This window comes from Phocoena sinus, chromosome 3 (assembly GCF_008692025.1).
Source record: "Phocoena sinus isolate mPhoSin1 chromosome 3, mPhoSin1.pri, whole genome shotgun sequence".
NCBI classification, from domain to species: Eukaryota; Metazoa; Chordata; class Mammalia; order Artiodactyla; family Phocoenidae; genus Phocoena; species Phocoena sinus.
In genome coordinates this window covers 159,774,145-159,787,444 of record NC_045765.1, presented here as the reverse complement: position 1 = coordinate 159,787,444, position 13,300 = coordinate 159,774,145, and the positions used below count along the sequence as shown (strand labels likewise).

Below are 13,300 nucleotides of genomic sequence, written 5' to 3'. Positions count from 1 at the left end.
GGGCTTAAAAGCAAGACCAGTCAGGGACTGATACTCTAACCCCGGGTTGAGGCAGGACCACGGACGGGAGGCGGGGGAGAACCGCTTCCATATGGATGGATCGTGCTTCTGTCCAAACACCGTAGGAAGGGGAAATGAGTTTAAAATGTGTCAAAGTTGACACATTCCTTCCTTGTTTAGTCAGTGTGAGGAACAAAATTTATCAGTGACTCCAGAGTTTAGCAATAAACCCTAACTTACATCGGAAAAGAAAAGCGTTATCATCTGAAAATGGCTTCTTTGTATAAGGTATAAATTTGTATAAATCATACAAATTTGTATTTGTATAAATATAAATTTAGAATATGAAACAAAGTAAGACTCCAAACCAAACTGTGACAGTACCTTAAAAATGAGAATTTAGCTGTAATTTATTTAGTGGAAAACTTTTTTTGGTGGAGACAGATTAGACAAGGCTATACAGACATTATTTCTATACAGAATATATCTCTAATACTCTTCTAGCAGGATAATTTTATTTGTTATTCTAGATTCCCCAAGGATGCTCAAAGAGTGACATCTTACAACCATGATTCAAAAATCTACTTCAACGAACCCACTGAAGAATACTGCACCTACTTCACTAATTATCAAGTGTCCACAAGTTATTTTTTTGATCAGCCAATAATAAAAATAAAGAACATTTAAACGTGGATACTGAAAGTAAGTATAAAGAAAATGCCTTCCTTTTACAGATTAGAAATAAATTTAAAACAGACCTTCTAAGATTAATTTTTTCAGTGGTTGCTTCAATGATTACAGATCTCAACTTCACAGTGGAACAGAAGACGCAAAGACAACACTGGTTTCTCTTTGCAGTGCAAGGCGCACTTGCTTTGCTGGCCTTTACAGACCGCTGCCCTTTCTCGTATCTACAGCACTTCCTGCTCACCTAGCTGAGAAGCCTTTGTGATCACACCAAGCGCCAGAGCTGTTTCCTAACAAACAGCAAACTTGCCAGGGGGTACCAGAAGGAAACTGTTTTTTTTTTCTTTCTTGATTTGTGGCTTTAATCTCGGTTTCTCAACACAAGCCAAGAGGAAACTGTAGTACAAAGTTATCCTATTATCTTATCGTCTTTGGATGATAAAGGTTATTCACAGCTGTTTCAAAGACACAGATTACAACAGTCATCCCAAGAGCCCTCACCCACCAGTCACTCTGCTGCTCTTACGTTATTGATGGGACTCACTCCCAGCCCTGCCCCCCCCCCCAATTCCGGGTGTTCCCTTCGTATTTCATCTAGAGAATTTGATCAACACTCTTAGTTTCGTGACTGTAAACACCTTTAGTAGTACTAGGCTGGTGCAAACTCATCTACGCTCACAAAACAGAATCTGGTGGTTGGTTAGATTTTCCTTATCATTGGTTTCTTTGAAACTTTTGGTCACAACTTTAAGGCTTTATTAAACAATAAACGGTAATGTATCAGAGATTAAGTGGTGACGCAGTTACACAATAACTCTTTGTTTCATTAAGAGATGAGTGTGCCAAAACCTCACTTGCTTACCTTCTTGAGCTCTTAATGCTTTAATCTTGGGATTTTAGCGCTCTGAATGTATCTTTACTTTTTCCTAATCTTATTTGTTTTAATCAGACAATTATACAATAAAAGAATGCCATATATATTATAAATAAGAGTGATTTACAGGGAATTTTTGAGCTAAATTAGGGAACTAGATTAACTAGGGGGAGAGGAAAATATATGAATAATAAAAAGCTTTATTCTGAGAAATGCATGAGAAAATCTTAAAATGCTACGATTAGATACTTATTGGGTTATTAGGTTCTGATCTGTGATTACATTTTTTCCTTCATCCAATGAACACTCGATTATTCGGTTAGAATTTCTCAATCTTTTTCATTCCAACGCTCCTACAAGAATTCCCATCAACCAGTGACTCTGGCCAATAGGAAGCTCTCCCCTAAAAATAAACCTGGAGGGGTTTCTGTGAGCACCTGGGGGATCTGAGGCTGAGAACAGCAGAACTTTGAAAAGCAAATGAATGATGTTAGCAGTTAGACAGACATTGAAGACGGGGGGAAAAAATGAAAAGGAGAAAAAAAAATGAAAAGGAGAAGACATAGATGAAGAGAAAACAATGTTAAGGAGGGCAAAAGAGATACGAGAAAAGATAAATATGCCAACAGAAGAGAGAAGCAAAGGCCAAGAACAGAAGAAACAGGGAAAGGGAACCCAGAATAAAAAGGTTTTCATGGGGGAAGAAGAAAAGGAAAAGGGAAGAAAGAAAGATGGCAGCAGAAAAGAAAGTGAAGAAAAGGCTCAGAGAAAACATAAAAAACTTGAACCATCTGGGGACAATGGATCTTGTTATCTCTGCCCCATCCCCAAGATTTGGCCTCTTTCCCCTCATGGAGTCGAGGGCCGTGTGAGAAACCAATCCGCTCTTTAGATGACCCGCATAAAACTCCCACCAAAAATTGGCGCTGATTATGGTTTCTCATGATTCCTGTCCCTGATTTGGAAGTCAAGGTCAAGAACATGAATAAGGCATGGGTACAAGGTCCTGATTAAGTACTTTTCCAGAAGGAGGATGCTTCAAGGTCCCCAAGTATTAAGGTTCAGTACAGTACATTCGAAGTTTCCCAGCAATGCAAAAATATAATTAAAAATTCTTATCATGAGCAAGAGATAGACAGTAGGCGTCACAGGCAGTTTAAGCCAGGGGTGATCCTCTCTCAGATCTTTCCTTTCCCATGTATAAGGGTGTCTAATACTCCTGTGGGAGGGAAGAATGCAGCTTCATCATGGTAATGGGCTGCACTAACCCCAGCAGCAACATACATGTGTGTTTGTATGTATGTGTGAGAAAGAGAGAGAGGAAACGATGTGGGAAGGAAGGGAGGGAGGGAGGGAGGGAGGGAGGGAGGAAGGAAGGAAGGAAGGAAGGAAGAAGGAAGGAAAAGAGCACAGATATGAGAGACACATGGAGGCAACAGGGAGAGAGGGACTGAAAGCGGTGACAGTGGTTGCAGACCCTTTGTCCTAATGCTGCATACGGTCCAGTAGGGTCCCCCGCATCACACCACCACGGCATCCTCCATCCACCTAAGAGGACCTCACACCAGGTAAGGGGTATGTGGGATAACTTTCTCAGCCCCCCTCCTTCAGCCTCAGCTTCCCATCACTTCACCCCCTAACCCAGTCACCAGGGTGGCTGCAGGTCATACCTTTCATGTACAGGAAGCTGTGGAAGTAAGGCAGCGTGACACAGCTGTACACAGAGTCCCGCCGGTACGAAAGTTCATCGTCCGTATCAAACCGAGAGTCGAAGTCCTCTTCACTATCTTCAAACTGGACCAGGAGAGACAGAGAGAGCCAACAGTGAGCAAAAAGGACAGAAAACAAGCAAAGGAAATGCCCAGCACAGGTCAACACTGAAAAAGTAAAAACCACGAACAAAGAAGTAACACACTGCTTCGTCACAGTGCAACGGAGGTGTGGTCATCAAAAGAATTCCGAATTACAAAATACTGCCTTCTGGTGTCAAACCGTCAGTTGACTTGATACGTAACACGTGAGACATATTTTAATCCCAAGGCTATGTGTTCAAAGTACAACGCTGCTGTTTAAGCGTACAATCCAAGAGTTAATTCCCTTTAAGTTACTGTGCTAAAAATGTCTTCAAGGACTTCCCTGGCAGCGAAGCGGGTAAGAATCTCCCTGCCAACGTACGGGACACGGGTTCGAGCCCTGGTCCGGGAAGATCCCACATGCTGCGGAGCAACTAAGCTCGCGCGCCACAACTACTGAGCCTGCGCTCTAGAGCCCGTGAGCCACAACTACTGAGACCGTGTGCCACAACTACTGAAGCCTGTGCGCCTAGAGCCTGTGCTCTGCAATAAGAGAAGCCACTGCAGGGAGAAGCCTGCGCACCGCAACGAAGAGTAGACCCCGCTCACCACAACTAGAGAAAGCCCGCGTGCAGCAACGAAGACCCAAGACAGCCAAAATTAAATAAATTAGTTAAAAAAAAAAATCCTTAAATAAATAAACAAACAAATAAATACAAATATCTTCAAGCCTTAGAAAGGCAAGGGAGTATTTAACGCACGGACAACGGGAAGAAATAAAAGTAAACTATAAATAAATCCAGAAGCTGGAAAGAGCACGTTCAAGCCCTTAAAGGTTCCTCCCTTACAACCAGAAAAATATACATCACGTCCTGCAGCGGGCGGGTGAAGCTACCGTCAGGAAAGGTCTCTGAAGTGCCCCTGGCAAGTCTCGTTCCCGTTTAGGGCGGGTCTCATTTCCCAACCTGCTGCAAAGCCAGCACAGACACAGCCAGAGCCTCCACTGAAAATGCCAGTTTTCTTAGGCTTTGGGCAAGACGCAGTTCTGGGTTTTGCGTTCAACCTCCAACAGGCACCAAGTTCCACTTACTTGTGTGACGATCGCTTTCGGCAAGAGAGAGGGGTTTAAGGCCAGCCTTAAGAGCCTGACTTTGGAATCCTGGCCCGTTCTAGGAGGGATGTCTTCATCCAAGGGATAGTGCGACGGGGGCGAGGATGGCTGACAACTTCCACCGCAATGCGGGCAAATCGGGGCCCCGGGAGGACAGCGGGTACTCACCGAGGACTGGGCCCCCTCCGAGCTGAACCGGTAGGCCCCCGAGCTGTTGTAGGTGCCCACGGAGCATCGGTAGTCTGGGGACCACTGGCTGCTGTAGGAGTTGGAGAAGGTCACGCTGCTGCCGGAGGTGACAGCCCCGTCCTCGTAGTCGTCCTGGTCGTAGTTGTAGTCGCCGTCCGGGGCGGGCAGGCCCCCAGGGGTCTGGGGCATGCAGTAGGTGGGCTCCCCGGAGGAGGAATCGTGCTCCGAGGGGGCCAGCAGCACGGTGCTGTCGGGGTCGGGGCTGGTGGGCACCACGGTGTCGTTCATGTAGGGGTCCTCCTCCGAGGATTCGTCGCTGGTCCGGATGCCACTGGTGCGCTGGTCCGAGTGGCCGTGCTCGCTGGGGTTGGGCGAGTCCTTGAAAGCGTCGTCGTCGGCCTCGAAGCCCTCGTCCACCTCCTCCTCTGGGTAGGGCTGGCTGAAGTTGAAGCTGGGCTTCTCGCCGCAGGCACCCTCCGCCAGGTCGGCCCGCACGCCCACAGACCCGCTCCCCACCGACAGGGAGCGCTCGATGTTGCGGACGCACTCGTCGATCTCGTCGAAGTTGAGCGACTCCAGGAACTCCTGGGCAGCGCGGCAGGCTTCGTCCTCCAGCCGCCGCAGCTCCTCGTCCCGCAGCTGCTGCAGCTTCTGCAGGGAGGCCTCGGTCAAGGACAGCTCCTGGCGTTCCTTCACGCGCTGCAGGTCCTCGATTTCCTTCTCCAGGCGCAGGATCTCTTCTACCTGCTTGTTCTCCTTCTGCTTCTCCAGCTCCCGGGTCAGCTCGGCCTCCCTCTGACTCTTCTGCAAGGCTTCCTGTTCCCGCTGCTTCCTCGCTGCTTCCTCCTGGACACAGAGGAAGGAAGGGGTCAGGTCAGGAAGTGACACTATGGAGAGTGCGGGCAGCGACCCTCCTTTGGGATGAGATGTGCTTGCCGGGGGCTGAACTGCATCCCTCCCTCCCCCAAATCGCTATGTGTGGCCCCAACCCCCAGTCCCCTCGGGATATGTCTGCATTTGGAGCAGGGCCTTTAAAGAGGTGATGAAGTTACAATGAAGCCGTGAGGTAGGGCTCTAACCCAACTGACTGGTGTCCTTATGAAGAAGAGGGGATTGGGACACACACACGGGGCGCTGGGGAAGCAGGTACGCAGGTGCAAGACCACGTGAGGACACAGCAAGTTACAGAGAGAGGCTTAAGAAGAAACCAACCCTGCCAACACCTTGATCTTGAACCTTTAGCCTCCAGAATTGTGAGACAATCAATTTCTGTTGTTTAATCTGCCCAGGCTGTGCTACTTTTGTTAGAGCAGCCCGAGCAAACTAATACAGTGATTATACTGGTCTAGAGCTATCACGCTGTCGTGATTCACACTGAAACCTTAAGACATTCACACACTTTTACCCAATTGTAATGGGTTAGAAATTGCAGCATAAACATCTCCTCTAAAATTCTTCCTCCTGTATATTTATTTTAGCTTTGAATCCTTCTCCCTACATCTTTACTTTAGTTTCAAATCATTGAGGCAAAGTGTTTGAACTGGGAAGGTAACAGACAAGATGTCATGTTGTCGCGGCATTCTTCACCTGTTGGGCGCGGAGCTCAGCTTCTCTTCGTTCCCTCTCTCTTTCTCTGAAAACAGTCAAGAAAAAAAGACAGTGAAAATAAACGAAAGCAATGAAAAAAATCCGACACCCGCTTTCCAGAGAGCGAACTTTTTAACAGAAGCTTTACAAAAGACAACTTAGAAGTGTGAAGGAGGGATAGGGTCTCTTCCTTTGGCAATATACCTATTCTCTGCATGAATGAAAATACCACAAAACTGGGTCTTCAATGCTGCTAAGAAATTTTATCTGAGCCACCAAGCGTTACTGTTTCAAACAGCAGGTTCCATAGCATCCACTGGGAATTCCTGCTGCGAAGCTGGATATAGAGCATAAAAACGCCAGAGGTGTCCTCCTGTCTGTTTCATCCAAGCCAAGAAAGGTCCCATACCTTTCCTCCTCCTCCCGCTTCCTCTTTTCTTCTTCCGCCCGTTTCTTCTTTTCCTCCTCTGCCCGTTTCTCTGCCAGCAGCTGTTTGTAAACTCTGCGGGCAATCTGACCTCGGAGTTGCTTCTGGAAAACCACGGCCGCTTTTTTCAGGTGCAAAAACCTCCTCCTCAGAAGGAATGCTCTGTAATTCTTCTGTATAATCACTACACAATAAAGGACCTTCTTGTATTGCTTTCTGAAAATGAGAACAGAAACAGCACAACAGAATAACTGTGGAGGTAATGAGGCTTCCAGCTCTTTACATGAGTTTACGTTAATGTTACAAGACTAGACAGCAGGACCTCGTTGGGGCTGATCCGCTCATAACAGAGACTCATTATAGGGAGCCGACAAGGAGGCCCTTGTGGGCAAAACAAAACAGAAGAAAAACAAAAGAATAACAACAAACGAAACTCAAGCAAGACCCTATCATCACGTTGGCTAAATAAACACATCACTCCTAATACTGACTTTGAAAAGTCCTGGCAGGAAGTTGGGTTGTAAACAGAACCAAGAGATGTGATATATTTTCCTGTCCTTATGAGGAAAAAAAGCAAAGGATTTGCCACAGCAGGACGGCTGTGTACTTGAGAAAATGTAACGTACTGTGACGAGCAAGGGTTCGGGTGGCCCGCAGGTCCGCAGAGGAGGAAAGAACTCAGACGCACAGGAAAAGAACCCGCCTCATTCGGCACACCCTGGAGAGGGGGCCACTGTGGACCCAATGGGATGACACCAAAGTCGACAGGCGAGCTGTCTGTGGCTTCAGTATGTGACCCAGAGGAACTAGGGAAATGTTTAAATATGTCGCCCAGTCCCCTGATGTCGCTGCCCTGAGACATCAGGAGCCCCTTTTCCCATTTCCTGCCCAGGTCAAGCTAACTTGGTGCTGGCAATGCTAGTTACGAGCACTGCCCTGGGACTCTCCTTAGCCTGGTCCTGACCCGAACCCATCCAGGTCTATTTTAAATGAAAGCATGTGGCCAGGGCCACTCCACCTGGTGACACACACGGGGGACGCCCCCTCCCGTCCGTGCACTTTTTTTTTGCGGTACGCGGGCCTGTCGCTGTTGTGGCCTCTCCCGTTGCGGAGCACAGGCTCCGGACGCGCAGGCTCAGCGGCCATGGCTCACGGGCCCAGCCGCTCCGCGGCATGTGGGATCTTCCCGGACCGGGGCATGAACCCGTGTCCCCTGCGTCGGCAGGCGTACTCTCAACCACTGCGTCACCAGGGAAGCCCGTCCACGCACTTCTTACCGTGCCAAGTAGCCCAAGACGTGGGCCCGAATCACCATGGCCGCCCGCGTCAGCTCCTCCTCTCGCCGCTTCTCCAGCTTCTGCTCCAAGGACTCGCGAAGGAAGACCTGCCCAGGAGAGAGCAACATGTCACATCCACAGAATGCGGCAGGCAGCGGTAAGGCATTGCTGAGTCAGCTGTGTCTTTGGTGGGTAAGGCTTTTTTCTTTCTCTGATTTGCTCCAAACACAAACAGCCATGGTGTCCAGCACAGGGAATCTCAAATTCCTGGTGGGGAGAGGATTTTTTCTTTATTTTTTTTTTTTAAACTTCCCATCTGTCACAGACTAAGACCTTTGTAAAATATAGTAAACAATAGATTACTGGAAAGAAAAAACCAAAGGGGTATATAAAATCCAAGTCCCGTTTTTTCAATTACTAGTTCAACAGGCATAAGAGGGCTGTGAAATTGCCATCACTTTTATAAATCCTTATCTCACTGTGGGCTGGGACAAATAGTTCATGGGCCAGCACCAGTACTACAGTAAGTCTAAGTAAGAAGATATCTAGAGAGACTCCCTACCTTAAGAAGGAGAAGGAGGGGGGAAGGGGGGGAAGAGAGGGAGGAGGAGGAGAAGAAAAGCAAGGACAAAAGAAAGAAAGGGAGGGGGGAAAAATCCAAGAAATTTGTAAAATGTTACTTTGCCGTCACGTGGAAACGTTCCCTTCATGCCTGTCAAATGATTACGATCAAAGCGTTTTGGCCTCAAAAAATAATGCACATAAAAAACCTGACATTTAAGAATGTAATTCTATAAACCGTTTGCAATTAGAACTGACTCATTTAAGTTACCTCGGTTCAGCCAAGGCAAGAAAAGTATCAGTAGAATCGGGACAAAGAGATTGTAACTATTTGCTGGCCTGTTTCTGCCCGTGGGCACCTCAATCCTGGGCTTACCATTTATCTAAGCCTAAGTGTGTCTGGTAATTGGCATTCGTATCAGAATTCCTAATATTTGAAAAGGTATGAAAATACTGAGACCCTCCCTCAATCGTGGTAGCTTTTAATTTTGTAATTTCCAATGTGATGCCTAAGGAAGTTCTGAATTATCTCCTGAAAACAAACAAATTTTTTCTTATGCTTTTCTGTTAACAGTCAGCTGGAGGCACTGGTCGGGGGCTGGTTAAGCGACACACGCCCTCACTCATGATTTCTCAGTTTATGCTTCTGTGAGTCACTCTGGCCTATGATGATGCATTAGGTCCTCCTGATGGCACATTTTTCCAGACTCTCTGCCCTGGCTCTTCCAAGACATTTGGGCAGAAAAGCAAATAAAGAATCCCACCTTCATGTGACTCACAGAAGCCTTACCTACTCCTGCTGTGGGTTCCTGAGCATTTGTCAAACTCTCCCACCAAATAATTCTCTCGGAAAAGCTTTTCATACAATGCTCTTCCTATAACTGCAATTAATATGCTCTGCTGATACATAAAGAGACTGCAGCTTGAGCAAAAAAAAAAAAAGTTTAACGTAAGAAACAGCAGCTACGAGCATAAAGCTTGTTAGTTCAGCAATGAGAAAATGTTTTCAGAAATATGAAGCAGTTTTCATCAAGACTGGACTTCAAAGAAATATTTAAACTTCTCTTTGAGACGATTTTTTGATATTAAGGATCTTAGTCTAACGCTGTTGCTCTGGTTAGTGTTTAAAAGAAAAAGTAATGAGGTCAAATCTTGAACAAGAGTGGTGATGGTGGTGGTGACATCGTAACACAAAAGCATCGATGCCAACGAGCAGTACATTTATCAGACGAACAAATAGGAAGCTTTATGAAGGAAAGAGCATCTCACACCTTATCAGAAGTCAAGGGACTGTCTTGGTTGGAATCAGAGTCAGAGAAATACCTGCGTTAGTTTCATGCCCAGCAAAGAGAGCTCTATGCTCTGCCTATTAGATTCACTTCCACATCTTTATCTATCAATAGATTCTTTCCATAACCCGAAGGGCAAAAGGAGTAAAATGCTTTAGAGACCTGACTTGGCTTCATTAAGAACATCCACCCTGAATTTATGCAACACACAGAAAGTGATGCCAGATCTTCCAGCCCAGTGATGTCCGCTGCCACGTTGCCATGTTCCCAGGATCCAGCTGCTGTGAGCGGAGGCACCGGCCTCGTCAGGCATCATCAAGCAGCTTAGGAAGGGGCAGTGCCCACTCAGGGGGCTGCTCGGCTAACCTTGACTCAATATCCAATACGAATAGTTTCTCATGGCTTTTCCTATCATTTGCTTAGAGAGCTCAAGAGCCTATGGATTATTCCAGTAAAATGTCTTTATAGAATACCTCGTGCAGGATTTATTGCCAGAGAAGAAATAAGGTCTGGCAATGTAGTCCACGGACCAGAAAAGTAAAACGTGCCAGAGTCACAAGGTAGAGGGGAAAGGCAAAACCAGGAAGAAAGAGGGGAGCAGCTGTTCACCTCCGTCTCCCTAAACTTGGCTTCTCAGCAGGGGCGTACAGCAGGATCTCCTGCTTGGGCTGTTCCAGAGGCTTGGACAGGCCTCCTAGCTTCTTTAGGGATGCTTCCCCAGCAGATAAGAGTCCTTGCCTTCCAAAGACCAGATGTGTTTTAAGCCAGTGAATTCAGACCTGGCGCCATGTTTAATTTGCTGACTACAGCGCTGCCCACATTTCCCTCTGTCATGTAAGTGTTGACAGAAACTTCTTTACCAGAAGATCTAGATATTTTTTAGAGGTTCAAGGTTTTAAATGCAAAGACCTCTGGCAGCAACACTGACTGAAACACTGCTAGAGTATAATTAAGTGTATAATTAAGTCAAATGTTGGTCAAGGTCAAGGCTATTTAGTGGATACAATTCAAATGCTCTCATGTTTCCATTTATTTCCTAATATTTATGTGAAATGATAAGCTTCCATCCCACTTCTGCTTCCAATGTGTCACCAATTAAAATTTAACTTCTCTTTAAAGATTTCCTTTTCTTGAATACTCTTCTGATCATGTCAATTCACAGTGCGCTCTCTCCTGGAGGTGTGTCCTTATTCCTTCCAGAGATCACACTGCATAATTTATCAGTTGTATGGGATGACTTATCTCCCAGAAACTTAGTAAACCGGGGGCAATGCCCATGTCTTTATGTCTCCGTATCCCTGTGCTACACCCAGTTCTAAGTCTTGCTGGGGCCTGATTTCCACCGTAAATTGTAAATGAAGTTGGATTGATTTTTTTCAGAGCTCAGAAAAGAGACCGGTATTGGCTGGGTGAGTCAATAATCTTTGATCTTATTCCATGGTATAAGGCAGTGAGACAGGAGGCGGATATCAGTTTATAGAGAATGTAATACCTTTTTAATTAAAAAAATCAGATCAGACTATATTATACTGCCAAGAGCTCCACTTGAACCAACTTCTTTAGAAAGTCCTTTGAGTGACTCAACATACAACATCTTGTGCCATCACTTTATAGTTTTTTAGCATTTAACAGACACTGACTGAGCTCCTACTATGTGAACTCCTACTACGTGCATTGTGTTGTGTAGAAGAACGAACAATGAACTCTACGTTCTCTATTGGGTGATTGTAGACAAGTCACCAGGTAATACCAAGAAAACATGACAGCATGTTAAGTGTTATAACAGGGCAGAAAACAGAAAGATGTCAATGACAGAGAAGGGGGCTTAGCCCAGTTTAGGGATGAGTTTTGGTTCAGGGTGCAGTGAAGAATGTCAAATAGGGTTCCTGTCAAAGCCTGCATCTAAGCAGAGACTTGAAGGAGGAGTTGGCTAAACGGGGTGGAGGGGAGGGTGGAGAATTCCAGGTAAAGAGACCTATACACCTGGGAGGACACACCCCAAGGTGACCCCCAATGAGTTACACCCTTGTTTAATCCTATTAGTGTGGGTGGAACCCGTGACTTTCTTCTAGAACATGGCAACGGTGATGGGATATCACTCTTATGGATATGTTACATCATATAAGACTCCACCTTAGGAGACTGGAGCAGGAGTGTCTCCTGCTGACCCTGAAGAAGTGGGAGGGCGTGGGAGGGGGTCAGGTGGTTAAAAACTGTGGGGGGACCTCTAGAAGCTGAGAGTGGCCCCAGGGGGCAGCCAGCAGGAAAAGAGGGTCCAGTGGGACTGCAGCCTCAGTCCTACAACTGCAAAGAATGGCATTCTAGAGCCACGTGAGATTGGAAGAGGACCCCAAGCTCCAGAAGGGAATGCAGCCCCAGCTGACACTCTGAGACCCTGACAGAGGACCAGCTAAGCTGTGCCTGGACCCCTGACCCATAGATACCATGAGGTAATTGGTGTGTGTTGTTAAAGCTGCTAAGTTTATGGCTGTCTGTTACACAGCAATAGATAACTAATACAATACCTCTGCATGCCATCTCTACCTTGCTAGATGTTTGCATCTTAAATACCTGGCCAGCTGAAATCCTTCAAGAGCAGAAGAGTATGTTCATTATACACTTTCCTTTGCTAAGTGGGCTCTAGGTGATGCCTAAATACTTGTCATTAATCTCACATCAATGTTATAGACTGAATGTTGGCCACCCCCCCACCCCCAATTCTTATGCTGCAGCCCTAACCCCCAATGTGATGGTATTTGAAAGTCAGGCCTTTAGGAAGTAATTACGTTTAGGAGGGTGGGGCCCCATGATAGGATTAGTGCCCTTATAAGAGGAGGAAGAGAGACCAGAACTCACTCTCCACCGTGTCAGGACACAGTAAGAAGGCAGCTGTCTATAAACCGGGAAGGAGACCTTCACCAGAACCTGACCATGCTGGCACCCTGATCTCAGAATTCCAGCCTCCAGAACTGTGTGAAATAAATGTCTGTGCTTAAGCCACCCTGTCTATGGTATTTTGTCAGAGAAGCTCTGAGATGAAGACAGTCAAACTGCAAGATATGTGTCTCTGTTTCCCTCTTCCTCCTCTTTCTTTTTTTTAAACAAAGAAACTCCTAGGTTAAAAACATAATGTAAGCAGAAACTTTAAAATATTTCTCTGCTGCTCCATTCCTACTTGTAGAGTCAGGAGGATGAAGCTTGAGGAACACTTCTTACTTTTGAAGACAACCATACACTCAAAGGCCGACCCCCAGCTGCCTGCATTTCTGCCTCTCCTGTGTGATAAGACCCTGGAGGTGGGTGGCAGAAGGAGAATGGAACCCCAAATGAGAGCTCTGGAAGTTCCTGATACAGGGAGAAGAGGTCATACTGCCAATTTTATGGCTAAGTTTTGCTGTTGAGGCCAGACTGCTTATCACTCAGCTAAGGGGTAAAGGCCTCAGTCACACCTGCATGTTTAAAAAAATGGATTTCAACTTGGCTTTCCAGACTGGACTTTGGGTAA

The 13,300-nt window shown here is 46.2% G+C and overlaps 1 protein-coding gene across 2 annotated transcripts in view; it reads right to left on the bottom strand.

The window, feature by feature from the left end:
* The window catches only part of MYO10 (myosin X), a 216,367-nt gene that overhangs the window by 22,712 nt on the left and 180,355 nt on the right, over positions 1 to 13,300 (bottom strand). For both annotated transcript variants that reach the window (XM_032627992.1, XM_032627991.1), the window contains exons 22-26: positions 7,946 to 8,052; positions 6,651 to 6,884; positions 6,242 to 6,287; positions 4,634 to 5,500; positions 3,232 to 3,355 (exon numbers count right to left, since the gene is read on the bottom strand). In XM_032627992.1, coding sequence (XP_032483883.1) covers positions 3,232 to 3,355; positions 4,634 to 5,500; positions 6,242 to 6,287; positions 6,651 to 6,884; positions 7,946 to 8,052 — 1,378 coding nt within the window. The remainder of the gene's footprint in view (positions 1 to 3,231; positions 3,356 to 4,633; positions 5,501 to 6,241; positions 6,288 to 6,650; positions 6,885 to 7,945; positions 8,053 to 13,300) is intronic.